The sequence below is a fragment of the Cetorhinus maximus genome, chromosome 3 (genome assembly GCF_964194155.1).
Source record: "Cetorhinus maximus chromosome 3, sCetMax3.hap1.1, whole genome shotgun sequence".
In the NCBI taxonomy this organism is placed as follows: Eukaryota; Metazoa; Chordata; class Chondrichthyes; order Lamniformes; family Cetorhinidae; genus Cetorhinus; species Cetorhinus maximus.
Window position 1 is genome coordinate 191563765 of NC_135881.1, and position 16483 is coordinate 191580247.

A 16483-nucleotide genomic window follows, 5' to 3' on the forward strand; every position below is an offset into this window, starting at 1 on the left:
TGACACCACTGTCAACTAATGATTCAGAGTCTATTTGCTCAGCAGACAGATCCTATTTAAACAGTACATTGCAGCAGTCTACAGTGTCTATTTAAATGGAACTCATGACTCATTACTGAAATCACTGTCCTTTACAGCAATGCGGTCTCCAGGCCAGATTGATGGGGGAATTAACCATTCTGGTCAGGAGTACTGGTGTCACTATGTGCAACCTTCTTTGTCACATACAGTCAGAGGCCTTATTTAAACAGTCCCACCATGTACAGAATTGCAGCAGCATGCAAACAAAGAGCTATACAGAGAATAGTTGACAAACATAGTCACTGGCTCTGGTATTCCCTTTTAATAGATTTGCCTTTTTAAGCTAGTTACAAAGTCCCATATTTTGACTGGCAGAGGGGACTGTTCGATTGTCCCAGTGATCTGATTCTAACTCTTGCAATATTGAAAGAGGCGGATTAAATTTTAGGGACTGAAATTCAAATAGCGATTCCTGTCTATTGGTGTCACTCTGGCTCTGGACTGCACGCACTACAATCCTGTAAATGTTACAGCATCAGACTTTATATTCAGCTCTACAACTAGAGGGACAACTAGAGAGACAATGGGAGAACTTAACCAGACCTGGCAACTCTCCCACATAAGTACTGATTTTGCCAGACACCAAGGCCTATCATATAAGCAGCATATGATATTTTTGATGGGCATCACTGTCTTTAAAAAGGTAAAGAAGCAATCTGCATAGATTTCCTCTGGTTGCTAAAAAATACTGCGATTACAGAATTGACTTCTCCTGTTTTATACTTGCATTGACATTTTACTTGTTCACCTTTATTGACTCCGAGGATGTATGTCACTCTGGAAGGGTGATGTGCACGTTGTGGCCTGCGAAGGGCCTTGGGACATTTTATTTCATTAAAGGCACTGTGTAAATACAAGTTGTTGCCTGGGCAGTGACCATAGCTGCAGATCTTCCTGCAGTAACTGGGACAACTCTTCTGTTGCCCCTCCAGTGAAGTACCCTCTTCCCAGAACTTCTCGATGAGATCCACATGCACTCTTGTGTGGCCTGTAAAAATTTGGGGGGCATCTTGTGGGTTGCATCATCCTGAAATAACTATTTCACTTTCCCTTCTTCTGTCTTTTGCTGTTCCAGCCCCTCTAATGTAACTGTAGATGAGGAAATGTCCATTGATATAGCCGTAATTCTTATCCAGAACTCTTGATCTCTGGATGAAGAGAGTAAAATTTTGCAGTGGTCTATAGGCATGTAGACTGTCAGAGGCAAAGTGCAGAATGAAAAAAAAACTTTGAAAGCTCTCTTGCAACTCCAACAATCACTGCTAGACATTTTTAAAGGCTGTGAACTCCAAATGAAAATGCTTATCTTGGTATCAGAAAATTTTAATGTTGTTTCAGCCTTGTCTTCAGACCCCTCCAAGATCTCACTCCTCCCTATGTTAATAGTATGTTAGTTATATTGTTACACAGATTAAGGGCATTGACGAATTTAGCACTTTGAGCACATGGGGGCCTTCTGCGACCAATGGGCACGGTGGGGGCTGGAGTGTTTCATCAGCCCCCACAATAATGTTTTAATTTGATTAGATAAGTTTCCTTTCAGATGTTGTCTTTTGTTACAGTGTCCTTTTAAGGGCTATCAGTTTGTTTTATTGGTTAATTTGTTAATTATTTTAGTTTACTGATATACTCAAAAGAGAATAAATAGAGGGCAGCTGGGACACTGGGTGAGTGAGGGGAGAGCTATGAGACTGAACAAATTCAAAAAGCCCTCACGGAAAGAAAAGCTCTGTGCCTTGGTTTTGACTTCACCAACCAGCCTGGATTCTATTAACACCCTATCTCCTCCTACAGTCCTCTGAGATCACGGCACTCCTCCAATTCTGACCTCTTGCACATCCCTGACTCCACCATTGGCAACCTTGCTTTCAGCTGCCTAGGACCTAGGCTCTGAAATTCCCTTCCAAAAAGAAATTTCCTCTCTTCCCCTCTTTCCGACTTTAAGATGCAACTTAAAGCCTACCTCTTTAACAAAGTTTTTGGTCACCTAAGCCAATAGCTACTTATGTGGTTCAGTGCATATTTTGTTTTATAATGCTCCTGTGAAAGAGCCTTGGGACATTTTACCATGTTAAAGGTGCTATGTAAACAGAAGCTGTTGTGGTTCTCTGGCTATCGTTCCATGGAAGCCTAGAACTTGTGCTTCCTACCCTCTGGTTTATTCTGGTTGAGTTCAAGGCATGGGCAATTTGGATGGGTTTTTTTTCCCCCTGCTGCCTCATTAGCGAATAAATCCTAAATCCAAACACCAAGATTTGTTTATTTCAGCAGCTTAGGTTATTTGGAACATGGATCAAAACCTTACCACATGTAATTTACTCTTGGCACCGCACCCAATGGCACCGCACCCAACGCCAGCAGCATTGTTGGGTTACTGAAAGCTTTTAGTGTTCACTGTCTGCCTTTTCCGTGCACGCTGCCAAACTGCTATTCGGAGAAAGTGTGTCCTGTGCATAGGTTTGTTCAAGGATAATGATACTGTGATGGAAAGCATTTGTTATTTCAGAGCTTCACGCACGCACTGTGTTGTGGCCTCTCGCATATAGGGAAAAGAACAGGGGAGTGGGACTAATTGGATAACCCTTTCAAAGAGATAGCACAGGCATGATGGGCTGAATGGCCACCTTCTGTGCTGTATGATTCTATGCTTCTGTGATTCAGCCAGTGCCTCTGGGGACTCTTTGCTTGACTGATGTCACAAGAGTTGTGCCACGTGTTTCTGTCATACAGCAAAGCGAGCACTCCATGGTTGCAGGGAACCAGCTGCATAATCCCAATCTCCACCCTAGGCCTTGTGATGCATTTTGTCCAAATCGAGTGACTCATGTAGCTGATTTTCTCAGATAGGAGACTGTAACTTATCTGTGAGGTATGAACCTTGGAAAGCTTCAGCAGAAGCAAGAGTTGTGGCCACAATTTTGTCATTCATTCCGAACATAGCCAAAGTGAGGAAAATTCTGTGTCCAATAACCGGCACTTTTGTTAAATGTGACTCTGTAAGATGCTACTGCAGTTGAGTGAGTGCTTGTCACAAAGTAGGACCCTGTGGTCCGGGGCAGCCTCTGACTTCACTGCCTTTGAAGTTCTCACATCAAATGATTTCAAGGGTGTTAGAGGCTTAAATTGCTTCAGACCATCTTATGTATGTGCCTGTGTATCTCGATTTACCCTATTGAAAAGCACAGTGTAATGAAATGTTGAATGGAACAGTATCGTACAGGTGAGCACCTACACATCAAGGGCCTGGTGCAGGCTATAAATTGATAATGCATGAAGGTCCTTTAGGATTCTTGCTGCACTCCTAGATGGCTGGACGCACTTGCTAATTGCAATTATATAGTATATAAATGCTACTAGCGTTTTAGATTCTATAAGTACTGGCGTAAACACAAATAGCAAAGAGGTAATGAATAATTTTGACATGGCAATGGTTAGACCACAGATAGATTACCATGTGCAATTTTGTTTTACACCTCATTATAGAAAGGCCCATTAAAATCTTAGAGTGTACAGTGTAGACTCACCAGAGAAAAGCAGCTATACTTACTTATAGGGTATATAGTATATGTGAAAAAAGCTGAGTTACTAGTCCCATTCCTACAGGGGTTGAGGAAAGCTAACAGGCAATTTAACAGGGGTTTAATAATCGGATGGTTTTTATAGTGAACGAGAAAAAGATTATTTCTGCTAGCTAAGGAACCCATGATGAGGGCGCATTGATATCAAATCTGTTGAGGGCTCATTGATATCAAATTCTAGCTAAAATCGTGAGGAGAAAGGGTAGGAGTAAGTTCTTCAGTGGTTGAGACCATGAAATTCGTTGTCACGGGGTTAGTTGAGGCAAAGAACCTTGCATCTTAAGGGGAAATTGGATGATTATTGGAAGCAGAGGGAGATTCAGGGCAATGGGGAGAATGTGGAGCATTGGGATTAGTTTTGATTTGCTCAATGGAAGAGCCAATGAGATGGGATGAATTGTCTCCTGTGCTGAAACTCTCAATATACGCAAGTGGCATCCATTCCTCCAATTGTCCCTGGTTCAGCAGCAAAGGAAGTGGGAGAGAAGGTGAATGGGGGACCCAGAAACCACATCAGCAAAATAGTTGTCAAGCCTGAAGAATGGTGCGAAAGCAAGTCAAGTATACATGCAAAGCAGTCCTCTCTCTTCATGGGATGTGGTGCTGCTGGCAAGGCCAAGTTTTTTGTCCTTGAGAGGATGCTAATGGGATTTATTCTTGAGCCATTGCACTCTGGTGGTGATGTTCCCACGATAGTGTTAATTCTAAGATTTAGACCAGAATTCTGGGCCAGAATTTTACGTCCTCTGGGCGGACGTGCACCTGACCCGATCGGGTGTAATCGCACGAGAAGACTTCGGGCGAGTGTCCCGACATCATCACACACTTGCACGATATTTCGCTCGGCAGGCACGCACAAAAGTCTGAAGCACCTGCTAACAATTAAGAGGGCGATTAGGCCGAATAACAGCGCAATTGTCTCCGATTTTTCATGGCCTGTACAACCTGATGGTTGGCGGACGGGTGAATCAGCCAGGCGGCCTTTATATTTTTCATCAAGCCTCATCCAAGAGGGGATGAAATTTCACTGTTATGAAATAGAATAAAAATAAATATCTGCGGACAGCATTTTTATCAGCTATATTTTCAGGTGCTTGATCGTGATGCATGGACTTTTTTTTTTGCAGATTTTTAAACCTTTATTTGAGCATTTTCAGGTCGGCAGCTGCTTGCCTTCAGGGAGCTTCCTTGCAGCGCTCACCCATGCCCATGGTGATGTCATCGCCCAGTCTCTTCCCGCCCCCCCACCCCGACAGCACTGAACTTTTCAGCGCGCGTTTCGCGCTGGCTGGCCGTTAATTGGCCACCCAACGTGAAATCGCGGCCGGGGGCCTGTTTCCCGGCCACTCCCGGGCCTGCTGATGGCGCACGCCCACCAGAAGTAAAATTCAGGCCCTGGAGAAAGGACAATGTGTTCAAGAATGCGAAGGGAAACTTAAAAGGTGATGGTGTTCCAATAACTTTGTCGCTTGGTGATTGAGGTTTTGGGGCTCAGCAATGCACATTTATTTGATTATCAAGGAGTGTGAGATTTTAAGAAATAGGAGCTTAAGTATCTCACTTGGGCCTTCAAGCCTGCTTCACCATTCAACAAGATTACGGCTTCTACCTCAGCCCTACCTTCCTGCACCATCTCCATTTGTCTTAAGGAGTATGTGCTTGCATCTCAGAGTCGCAGTTCCATCACACGTCATCTGCAAAGTGGGCCATTGACAGTGCTGTCAACTTACTCACCAATAACCCACCCGCTAATGCTCAGCTTGGGTTTCACAAATTTCCAGACCTCATTATAGCCTTGGTCCGTAATGAGGTCAAAAAAGCTGAATTCCAGAGGCAAGGTGAGAATGACTGCCCTTGACCACCATTGGACCAAGTGTGGCATCAAGGGACCCCAGTAAAATTGAAGGCAATGGGACTCTGGGGAGCGGGGGGCGGTGGGTAGGGGGGATCTCTCCACTGATTGGAATCATGCCACATGCAAAGGAAAATGGTTGTGGTTGTTAGATGCCAATCATCCCAGAACATCACTGCTGCAGGAGTTGCTTAGGGCATTGTCATAGGCCCAACCATCTTCAGCTCCAATGATCTTCCAATCCCTTGGAAATGTTCACTGATGATTGCACAGCTCTCAGCTCCATTCACAACTCCTTAGATAATTAAGTAGTCCGTGCTCACTTGCAGTAAGATCTGGACAACATTTTGGCTTGGGCTGATAAGTAACAAATAACTTTCGTGCCACACAAGTACTAGGCAATGAGTATCTCCAACAAAAGTGAGTCTAAGCACCTCTCATCGACATTCAATGCCATTACCATCATTAAATCCCCCACCATTAACATTGTGATGGTCATCATTGACCAGAAGTTTAACTGGACTAGCCAAGTACATTCTGGGGCTACAAGAGCAGGTCAGAGGCTGGGAATTTTGTGGCGAGTAACTCACCTCCTGACTCTCCAAGGCCTGTCCACCATCGAAAAGGCACAAGTCAGGAGTGTGATGGAATACTCTCCACTTGCCTGGATGGGTGCACATCCTAGAACAGTCATAAAACTCGACACCAGGGTAAAACCTGTTTCAACTGGTTCCACATCCACCACCTTAAACATTCGCTCCCTCAACCACCAACACATTGTGGTTGCAGTTTGTACAGTGATGTCGTGCAACTTGCCAAGGCTTCTTCAGCGCTACCTCTCAAACCCGTGACCTCTGCAACCTCAAAGGGCAAGGGCAGCACGCATATTCCCCTGCAATTACACACCATCCTGACTTGGAAATATATTACCGTTTCTTTGTTGTCACTGGGTCACAATCCTGGAAGCCCTTCCCTCCCAGAGGGGAAAAAGCAGTAAAAAAACTGGGAAATAGGGATAGTGGTCCGAACTGGCCTTGTATCCCTTAAAATGGAACACCAGTAAAACTGGGAAGTAAGAGTACTGGTCCGAACTGTTTTTTTTTTCTTCTGGGCTAGGAGCACCTTCACCACATGGGCTGCAACAGTTCACTAAGGTGGCTCACTAATGCCTTCTTGAGGGCAATTAGGGATGGCCAATATATGCTGGCCTTACCAGCAAGGCCCACATAAATGAATGGGAAAAAAAAGTCTGCTCCACAGGTCCACTAGCCTATATTGGGGGGAAAGAGGGGGGACAGAAATTGGATCCAATCTGCATTGATTGGGAAAAAGTTAAATAGTAGTAGCGACAGATGATGTGCTGACATTATTATGTTGCTGATTACATCATTTCAGGTTTCTGAACATATGTAAAAAGGCTTTGCTGGATGTTTCACCAAGATGACACTGCTTCAAAAGGCTTCATAGTATATTTACTTCCCATCTGTCTACTGTCTAGCATCATGTCAGGCAGCCTTTTACTCACAACCTAATGTTCTTTCTTTATGCCTGACTTCAAGAAGAAAAGTTGTAGCGAGGCAACATTTCCAACTGATCATATATCTCCTGTTCTGGACTGGAAGAATCTGTTCCACATGTCTGTTCAATCCACCCCCCGCCACTCCCTGCGCCCCTGTTTATGATATGTAATTGAATGTTTGAATATATTTTTCATGCGGAGACCCAATGAACTTGGAAGGTCTCCCAACACCTTTGGTAATTAATTTCAATGCTGAGAACTGGTTCATTTTTTAAAAAAAAAACAAGTGAGGGATTAGAATCCTGGATCGCAAGCATTTGAATTCTTTGGTACGGGGTTGCAAATTGCTTTGTTTAAATGTCACTTCCTTGACTGTTTCACCTCAAAGTGTAATGTGGATTTGTGGTTGGTACAAATTGGCTCAAAGATTCCTGCTGCCCTAACTCCCCTTTGTGTGGAGTGCTAAATGAACCAGCAAACCGTGGATGTGGCTTTCAGCTGCAATCATTAACATTTGCCTTCTGGCCTTTCCAATACTGATTTTTTTTTTTTCCTTCTTGCCCTTCAAAATGCATCCATGGTTATTTTGTGTGCAACATCTGCCAAACCAATGCTCTGCATGCTTCTGAGGATAATGAACTGGGTTTTGATAAATGTTCAGAAGCCAACAGAGCATCGTTACAATTGCTGCTACTCTTGGACTAAATTTGAGAGGATAATGCCATTTTTTTCCTCCTTCTGCATAATTGTTGATTGTGGTGCAGCAATCCTGCCGACCTCAAAGGCCCAAGAAAGTATGTGTTTGTGGGAAGCAGAACCTGATTTTTCCATACATCTGCAATCGTTTGGTAATGACATTGCCTCATTCCAGTCGGTAGGGCATTCCACGTGGCTGCATATTGCTTCTGAAAGCAGGACTACAGCAGGACTCCATCCCCCTGTGCTGGTGAGCAAAGAGCTGAGTGGTCACAGCGATGGCTCAGACCCAACCGGCATCACCTCCACTGACCGTGGGACAATCTGGGAAGGAGATTGACTTGGGTCATCTAAGCAGGGTCAGTTGAGAACAGATTTAGGATCCACGTGCTGAAGCTTCCTAAAAACACTGGCCGAGAATTTCCTCTGAGGTGCTCCCACTTAGCTGGCACCTCTTGTTAGTAGAATCATAAAATGATGTGGCACAGAAGGAGGTCATTTGGCCCATTGTGCCTCTGCCAGCTCTTTGAAAGAGCTACCTAAACAACTTTCCTGCTTTTTATTAATAGCCCCCAGATTTTTTTTCTTTTCAAGTATTTATCCAATTCCTTTTTGAAAGTTACAATTGAATCTGCTTTGACCGCCCTTTCAAGCAGTATATTCCACATTATTAAAACTCACTGCAGAAGGAAAATGTTTTTTTTCCTCTCTCCTCTGGTTCCTTTGCCATAAGACCGTAAGACATAGGAGCCCTCCCACATTCCTGCCTTTTCCCCATAACCCTCGATTCCCAATCACCTTAAACCTGTGTCCTCTGGTTACCCACCCTCCCGCCCCTGGAAACAGTTTCTTCCTATTCACTTTACCGAAACCCTTCCAAATTTTTAATACCTCTATTAAATCTCCCCTTAACCTTCTCACTTCTAAAGGGAACAATTCCAGCTTCTCTAATCTCTCCAGATAACAGAATTCCCTCGCCCTTTTTTTAGCAATCGTATTAGTTTGTTCAGCTACCTTCAAAGGTTTGTATTGCTGACCCCCAGGTCTCTTTAAAATGGTACTATATGATTTTTTGTCACCTCTCCTCATTTCCTTTCTGTAACATGCACCAATTCACACTTCTCTGCATTAAATTTCATCTGCCATGTATCTGTCCATGTCACCAGTCTATCTATGATGCCTATTACTGTCCTCACTATTTACTACCTTTCTGAGTTTTGATGTGATCTGCAAACTTTGAAATTATGTCCTGTGTACCAAAATACTGATAATATACTGATAGAAGAGAAAGGGTCCTCTTACCAAACCTTGGGGAGCACCACTGTATCTATGCTTCCAGCTTGATAAACAACCATTTGCTACTACTCTGTTTTCTATCTCTTAGCCAGTCTTATCTCCACGCAACTGTCGTCCCTACAAGCCTATTAAAGTGCTACCTTGAAAGTCCAGACACACACTAACTGCACAATCCTCAACAACCCTTTCCAGCCCTTTCAACAAATTCAAGCAAGTTGGCAAACGTGATTTTCCTTTTAACAAATCTGTGTTGGCTGTCATTGATTAACCTGAACCTTTGCAAGCGGCATTAATATTGTCTCCAATTATTGTTCCTAAAACTTTCTCGCCATTGATGTTAGGCTTTTTGGCCTGCAGTTGCCAGGTTTATCCCTCTTGATTTTTTTTCAAAAAGTTGTAAATTTGCAATTCTCCAGTCCCCGGGCACCACTCACGTATCCGGGGAGGATTGGAAGATTGTGGCTACAGCCCCTGTGACATTCACTCTTACCTCTCTCAACAACCTAGGATGCATCCCACTTCCAATGGGTGACCTTTCCATTTTGTGCTGCTGGCAACTTTTTAAAGTAACTCCTATTTGTATTGCACCCCAGTTTCTCTACTACCCCCTCTGTTACTGCCACATTGACAGAATCCTCTTACTTTGTGGTGTACACCTATTATCTCCAGCTGTGCCTTCTGCCCCCCATAAGATGACCTCCACTTTGGTCCCACATGTGCTTTTGCTATCTTTTTCCTATTTATACGGATAAAAAATACTTTTTAGTGTTCCTTTTATCTTACCTTTATTTTCAGCTCTGTTATGGGTTCAAAGGGCAGGATTTTCACCTGAGCCAGTGGGCAGGCGCACCCTTGACCTGTTCGAGCCTGAAATGACAGGTGTTGATGTCAGCCGAGCGTGTTGACGCCAATGCGCAGTCACGCGATAGCTGGGTTGGCGAGTACGCGCCAGAGCCGGCAGCATGCCCACCGACAATTAAAAGACCTGTTAAGACCCTTAAGTTAACAATTAACGTAAACTTCTTGTTGCCCACTCAAACGCTCGGTTGGCGAGCAGGCGGAAAGGCCAAGCGGCCTTTGCATTTTTTTTGTGGAAAACTCATCCACCTGAGGTTTCCAAAGGCAAATAAAAATAATATAATAACTTTATTTTTCCATTAAAAACATGTCCCTGCTCACGTGACAGAGTCACATGAGGGGACTTTTTTTTTACATGTTTATGTTCTTTATTATTCTTTTTTTAATATCTCTTCATCTCCCTGAGGCAGCTCTGTGCCTCAGGGAGATTATAAAGTGCTCAGTGGTGCGCATGCGCGTAGTTCATGATCGGCCCACCCCCCTACCCCCCGCACAGACAGCGCTCAGCGTTGCTGCTCACGTATCACGCTGGGTGGGCCTGAATTGGCCCGCCAGCGAGAAATCGAGGTGCAGTGCCGGTCAGCTTCTCGACTGCTCCCGCCAATCCCGCACGCCAAGCGCAAAATTCTGCCCCATGTCTTGAGCACAACAATCGAGGCTGATGCTCCAGTGTAGTGCTGAGGGAGTGCTGCGCCGTCAGAGGTGCCATCTTTCAGCGGAGATGTTAAACCAAGGACCCATCTGTCCTCTCAGGTAGCCATAAAAGATCCCATCGCGCTATTTCGATGGAGTTATCCCTGCTGATTGATCCATCAGTCAACATAACAAAAAAACAGGTTACCTGGTCATTATCACATTTCTCTTTTGTGGAAGTTTGCTGTATATAAATTAGTTGCCACATTACCTACGTTACAGTGACTACACTTCAGTAAGTACTTCGTTGGTTGTAAAGCACTTTGGGATGTCTGGCGGCAGTGCTATAGAAATGCAACTCTTTTTCTTTTACCCTCTGATCTTCTCTCATACGTTCTTTTTGCCCCTCTTGTCTCCTGTTTCAGTTCCCCTCTACACTAATGGTGTCAACTGCCACCATTCGTTATCTGAATAAAAGTTTTTGACTTCCAAGGCCGGAATCCCCAGAAGTGTTGTAATTTTTCCATACGCGAGTATTTTGTGGTATTCTGCGCAAAGTGTCCCTTTGGATAGCAACCCAAATTTGCTGAATAGATCACGGGACAAGTTGGGCGAATGTTGTACAACACATATTCCCAATACAGCCAATTCACCTATCGTGGCTGCTTCATTTCATTGTAAGATGCAGTTAGACAGAGGATAGGTGCTTTCCATTGTCGGGAAAGGCAAGCCAGGAAAGCCAGCTCCCTGATCCCGCTTTGCTGCACTTCTTCTGAACAATTGGTTACAGTACCACAGTCAGTGTGCTCGGAATCGGCTGCTTGCTCAGTCTCTCAATTGAGGGAGCCCGGGGGCAATCTTAAAGAAAGTGAAGCCATTGAATGCAAATGCTTCATGAGTGAAACCAGACTTGACTTTGGCCTTAAACGAGTAGAGTCTGGCTTCTGACTGGCTTCATGCATTACCCAGCAGCCACCAGCTAACAGGCATTGCGCTGAGGCTCAAGTTCTGAGGGAAATGATGAACAAAATACACATGAATGAAAACACAGGAATTAGAGAATTTTTAAGTCACTTTACTGTAGTAAAGGTCCAGAAAATGGCAGTTGAAAAAACATTGTGGTTGTTCCAATAAAGGACAAAGGTAAATAATGCCCATCCAGGACCATTTCCATCTGTAAAGGATGCTCTCTAGCCTTTTACTGAGGCATTGGCACCAGGCCCCTGGGGCTGAACTTCCTCTGCTGTAGTTTTGGCAGAATTTCTTGAAATATGACATTTCCAGCAGTACCTGCAGAGGGGTGATGAAAAGTGGGACCTACATCTCCCCTCACTTGGACATGTATGTCAATGGAGGCAAGACTAAGGACAGGGGCTCCCAACATTCTCACTTTCTGATCCCAGAACCTATAGGAGCCCCAGTGTAAAATCGGCCACTGCTACACCTGCGATAAAAGGCCTCCATCCTGGTATAAGTGAACTTACTAAGAGAGGGGTTCCAGGCTGGGATTGAGGAATATGTGAGAAGAGAACAGGGGGCTTAACAATCAATTTTTGGGAGATGGTCAAGGACTATCCCCTATAGGTCACTTAGACCAAACTCTTTGGCTTTTGCTGACATAAGATGTGGCATGATCAGTGCCATCAGTTGAGGGTGGGCATGACACCCACGGGGTTTATTGACTACACAATTTCAGATCCGTTGTCTCATTCACAAATAAGAATGATTCCCGTATTGACAATTCTTACGTCAACTGTCCATATCCAAAAGGTAACCAGGCATTGAGGGATTCTGCTCCTAATCCTAATCATCAATTGTAGCAGAAGTAGACATTCTTTCATGTAAGTGCTGGAAAAGCTCATCAGGTCAGGCAGCATCTGTGGAGAGACGTTTCTAGTCCAACATGACTCTTCCCGCACTTTGTTTTTATTTCAGATTTCTCCTGCATTGGTAGTATTTTGCTTTTATCTCTTTTAATCTCCTATGCCAACTGGCTAATCGACCGATGCGGTGTCACTTATAATGTACGATACTGCCTCAGTATTCCCGTTTGTGGTTCCTGCCTCCTTAAGGTAGCAGTGTTAGGATATGGTATTGTTAAGGTTAAGGATAAGCAGGTGGGGAGGGTACTGATTGATTAAGTATCTTAAGCACATATTAAAAGAGACTTTTGGGACACTGAGTTCGTAGGTCGGAAGCAGACATATGTAATACTGCGTTCTGTAAATAAATCAACTATCAAAAGGAATTGTGCCTAGTTTCATAATTCATCTGGCTTGGGATCCATTTATCAAGCAGGGTTTGCTGCTCATGTGGAATGCTGGGGCCAGACTGTTAACATTGTGCCTGTAACATTTCCCTTCAGGTGTGCGACCATGGTCAAACGTTATGGAAATACTGGATGAAAAAGATGGGATTGACACTGAGCTTCTCGTTTATGCAATGACTTTAATAAATAAGGTTTGTGTAACATTTGGTTGAATTTTATGTGTCCATTGTCCTGTAATGTGGTGACCACTGAAGTGGTTTTTGAACCAATGCTTTCCTGCATTATTTGTTGGACCGTTAATGGCGGTGATGCAGGACATGATTTTCAAAGCCGCCCTGGGCCTGTTTTAATTGCATTTGACAAAAGTTGGAAATACTAATGTTCTTGGGTTTTGTCATCATGGCAGTTGAATATGAAACCTTTGGACTGATGATTTTTGTCCGTGCAGCTCAGCTGGATGAATATGTGCAAACTTTGGAAGGGAAATCAGTGCAGTTAGCGATCTAATCCTTAATTGCTTTCAAACAAACTACAGTGCATTTTCCTCCAACTAGCAGTAAAGTTGGTCAGATTAGAACATTGCAAAACCCGCTTAATACTCTTTCCATTTCCTGTTAAATGTTAATGAATGTTGATAAAGTCTTGCTGTTACCCTAAAATGCAACATAAAATTCAAAAAGGAGCTCCCTCTTAAACAGGGTCAGAGGTGACTGACATTTGCGCCACCCAGTGGTGTAAACTGAATGTGCACCCAAGGCTCTTCAGAGACCATTTTCTAAACCTGGGTTTGGTAAGGGGGGGTGGGGGCAGGGCAGGGGGGTGGGATTGGGATTGGAGGGAAGTTGGGAAGGTGCTGAGTGAGAGACAGAGACGATGTCAGCAGGCAAGGCAATTTGCTGTAAACATCACCCAGAGTTGTGTTGGTGCCCACAGAGCTATGGCAGAGACTTGGAGCACCTTGTCCGTCTGTGGGGCAGCTCAGTAAGGGAGAATTGGGCAATAAATTCTGTACCCACCGGTGATGTCCACATCCTGTGGATGAATTAAAAAAAAACCTGAAAATGGGCAAAATGCCTGAAATAGTGACTGAGGTGCAGGAGTAAGGATTGAGAGCCTCTTGATTTGTAACGTTTTCTCCCCTTCAATGAGTGGTAGAGCTATAGAAATTAGAAGCTCAAGCATGATCTCATTGAATGGCAGAGCGGGCTTGAAGGGATGAGTGACCTACTCCTGCTCCAATGTTTTTCTGACTGTGTAATAACACACCAAGTATGGATCAAGATGTCATAAGTAAGGTTAATAGATTAAAGCATTAGGCAGCATTATGGTTGGAATCTATGCTTGCTGGATTATGCAGTTTGCTTACATCAAACCTGGCTGCTTTTTTGTAGCAGTTCCATTATCCAGGGATTCAAAAATTAAACTTCGCTTGTGGTGACATGACTGATATTTGTAATAGTATTGATAGTATAATGCCAAAGGATATTGTTGAAATCCTTCTAGTAATCGCAGCTGGCCATAACCCCATCATTATGCTGCATGCAATGTTGATGTGCATTCCTTGCATTATTCCAATACCGATCTTATCATCCATTCCATGATATAGATAATGTTCATCCACCTGCTACAATTAGGATAATTATATGAAATAAACTTGCCTTTTCTCACCTCTAGCTAACTACTTAAATTAATCCAGTAAAGTATGTGTAATCGGTTTAGAATTTTTCAGATTCTAGCTTTTTCTACATAATTAAAACTAGAGTTCTTGTTGTAGAGAAGTTTTTGGTGCTGAGTTTACCTAGAAGGGAATGTGTATATAGGAACATAAAAAAAATAGTTGAGCCTGTTCCACAATTCAGTATGATCATGATCATCTTGGGTTTCAACTCAACTTTTCTGCCTGCTCCCCATACCCCCGATTCCCTGAGAGACTAAAAATATGTTTACCTCATCCTTAAATGTATTCAGTGTTGGAGCATCCACAAACCTCTTGGGGTAGAGAATTCCAAAGATTCACAACCCCTTGAGTGAAGAAATTTCTCCTCATCTCAGTCTGAAATGATTCGCCTGAAACTATTCCCCCGTGTTCTAGATTCCCAAGTCAGGGAAGCAACACCTCAGAATATACCTGTTAAGCCCCTTCATAATCTTGAATGTTCCAATGAAATCTTGTCTTGTTCTTCTAAACTCCAGAGAATATAGATCTATTTTACTCAGCCTCTCAACAAAGGACATCCCTCTCATGCCAGGGGCCAATTCATTAAACCTTTGCTATACTGCCTCCAATGCCAGTATTTCATCCAGTCCATGAGTGCACTGCCCTTGGCTCATTATCTGCTGATGCTTCATCCTGAGCTGCTTTCTTTGGTAGCTTTTGTCAATGGTGTTTTGCTGGTGCCTTTCTCAGGGGGCCGGGCAAGGAGGCAGGTCCCAAAGTCTACCTCAGCTGGAATGGGAATTGAACCCACGCTGTTGGCATTATTCTGAACCACATACTAGCCATCTTGCCAAATGAGCTAACCAGCCCATTGAGTCCCTTGAGTTTCTCCAGCACTTCTTTCTTCTACTGATATAATTATCTCGATTTTTTTCACGTTTTTTAAGCCCCTATGTTACCAGCTGTTTTTGATGTGTAACTTTTGTCTACTACTGTGAAGACAGAAACAAAATATTTGGTCAATGTCTCTGACATTTTCTCCTTCCAAATGATAATTTCTCCTGTCTCTGCTTCTAAAGGGACTGATATTTACTTTAGCTACTCTCTTCCTTTTTAAGAGGTTTTACAGGTGTTTAAATCTGTTTTTTATATTCCTGGCTAGTTTACTCTCATATTCTACTTTTTCCCTGGGTGGCCTAATACACTTCCAATCCTCAGACTTACTAATATGCTTTGCACCATTATAAGCATCCTCTTTTACTCTAATATTATCCTTAACCACCTCCGTAAGCCGCAAATAGATCTTCCTTGCTGAGTTTTTGTTTTTCAAAGGAATATATTTTTGTTGAACATTTTGAATTGTTTCTTTAAATGTTTTTCTTTGTTCATTTTCAGCCATACCTTTTAGTCTATTTACCCAATCAACCTTAGCCAGCTCTCCCCTCATTCCTATATAATTGGCTTTCTTTAAGTTTAAGATTTTTGTTTCGTGATTGGATTAAGCCGTTGTCAAACTTAATGTGGATAACACTTGATCAGAAATAGTTCTATCCCTGGTTGGTTCCACAGCATATTGCACCAGGAAACCTTCACTAAAGCATTCTAAGAATTTATCTTCCAGACCACATTTACCAATTTGATTGGTCCAGTCTTTAAGAAGATTAAAGCCTCTGAAAACTATTTCATTGGCTTTGTTACAAGCTCCAATGATTTCTTCTTTAATGCTCTGTCCAATGGTATGACTAGGGGGATCTACAAACTGTTTGGCCTATGACAGGGAGCCTATAAACTAATCCCAGCAGTGTTTTCTGACGCTTGCTATTCCTAATCTCCACCCATACTCACTCTGCTTACTGATTTCTGGAGCCAAGATCCTTTTTTTACTAATGCCCGTTATGTCATCCTTTATTATCAGGGTTACCCTCCACCTTTTCCACTCTGCCTGTCCTTTCAAAATGTTGTGTACTCTGGCATATTTATTTCCCAACCTTAGTTGCCTTGTAACCAAGTTTCTGTCATGGTGGTTGGATCTAAACCATTTATT

General features: G+C 43.2%; 1 protein-coding gene across 8 annotated transcripts in view; it reads left to right on the forward strand.

Moving 5' to 3' along the window:
- fhod3b (formin homology 2 domain containing 3b) overlaps window positions 1-16483 on the forward strand; it is a 597288-nt gene that overhangs the window by 408541 nt on the left and 172264 nt on the right. For all 8 annotated transcript variants that reach the window (XM_078539467.1, XM_078539468.1, XM_078539469.1 and 5 more), the window contains exon 8: window positions 12879-12973. In XM_078539467.1, coding sequence (XP_078395593.1) covers window positions 12879-12973 — 95 coding nt within the window. The remainder of the gene's footprint in view (window positions 1-12878; window positions 12974-16483) is intronic.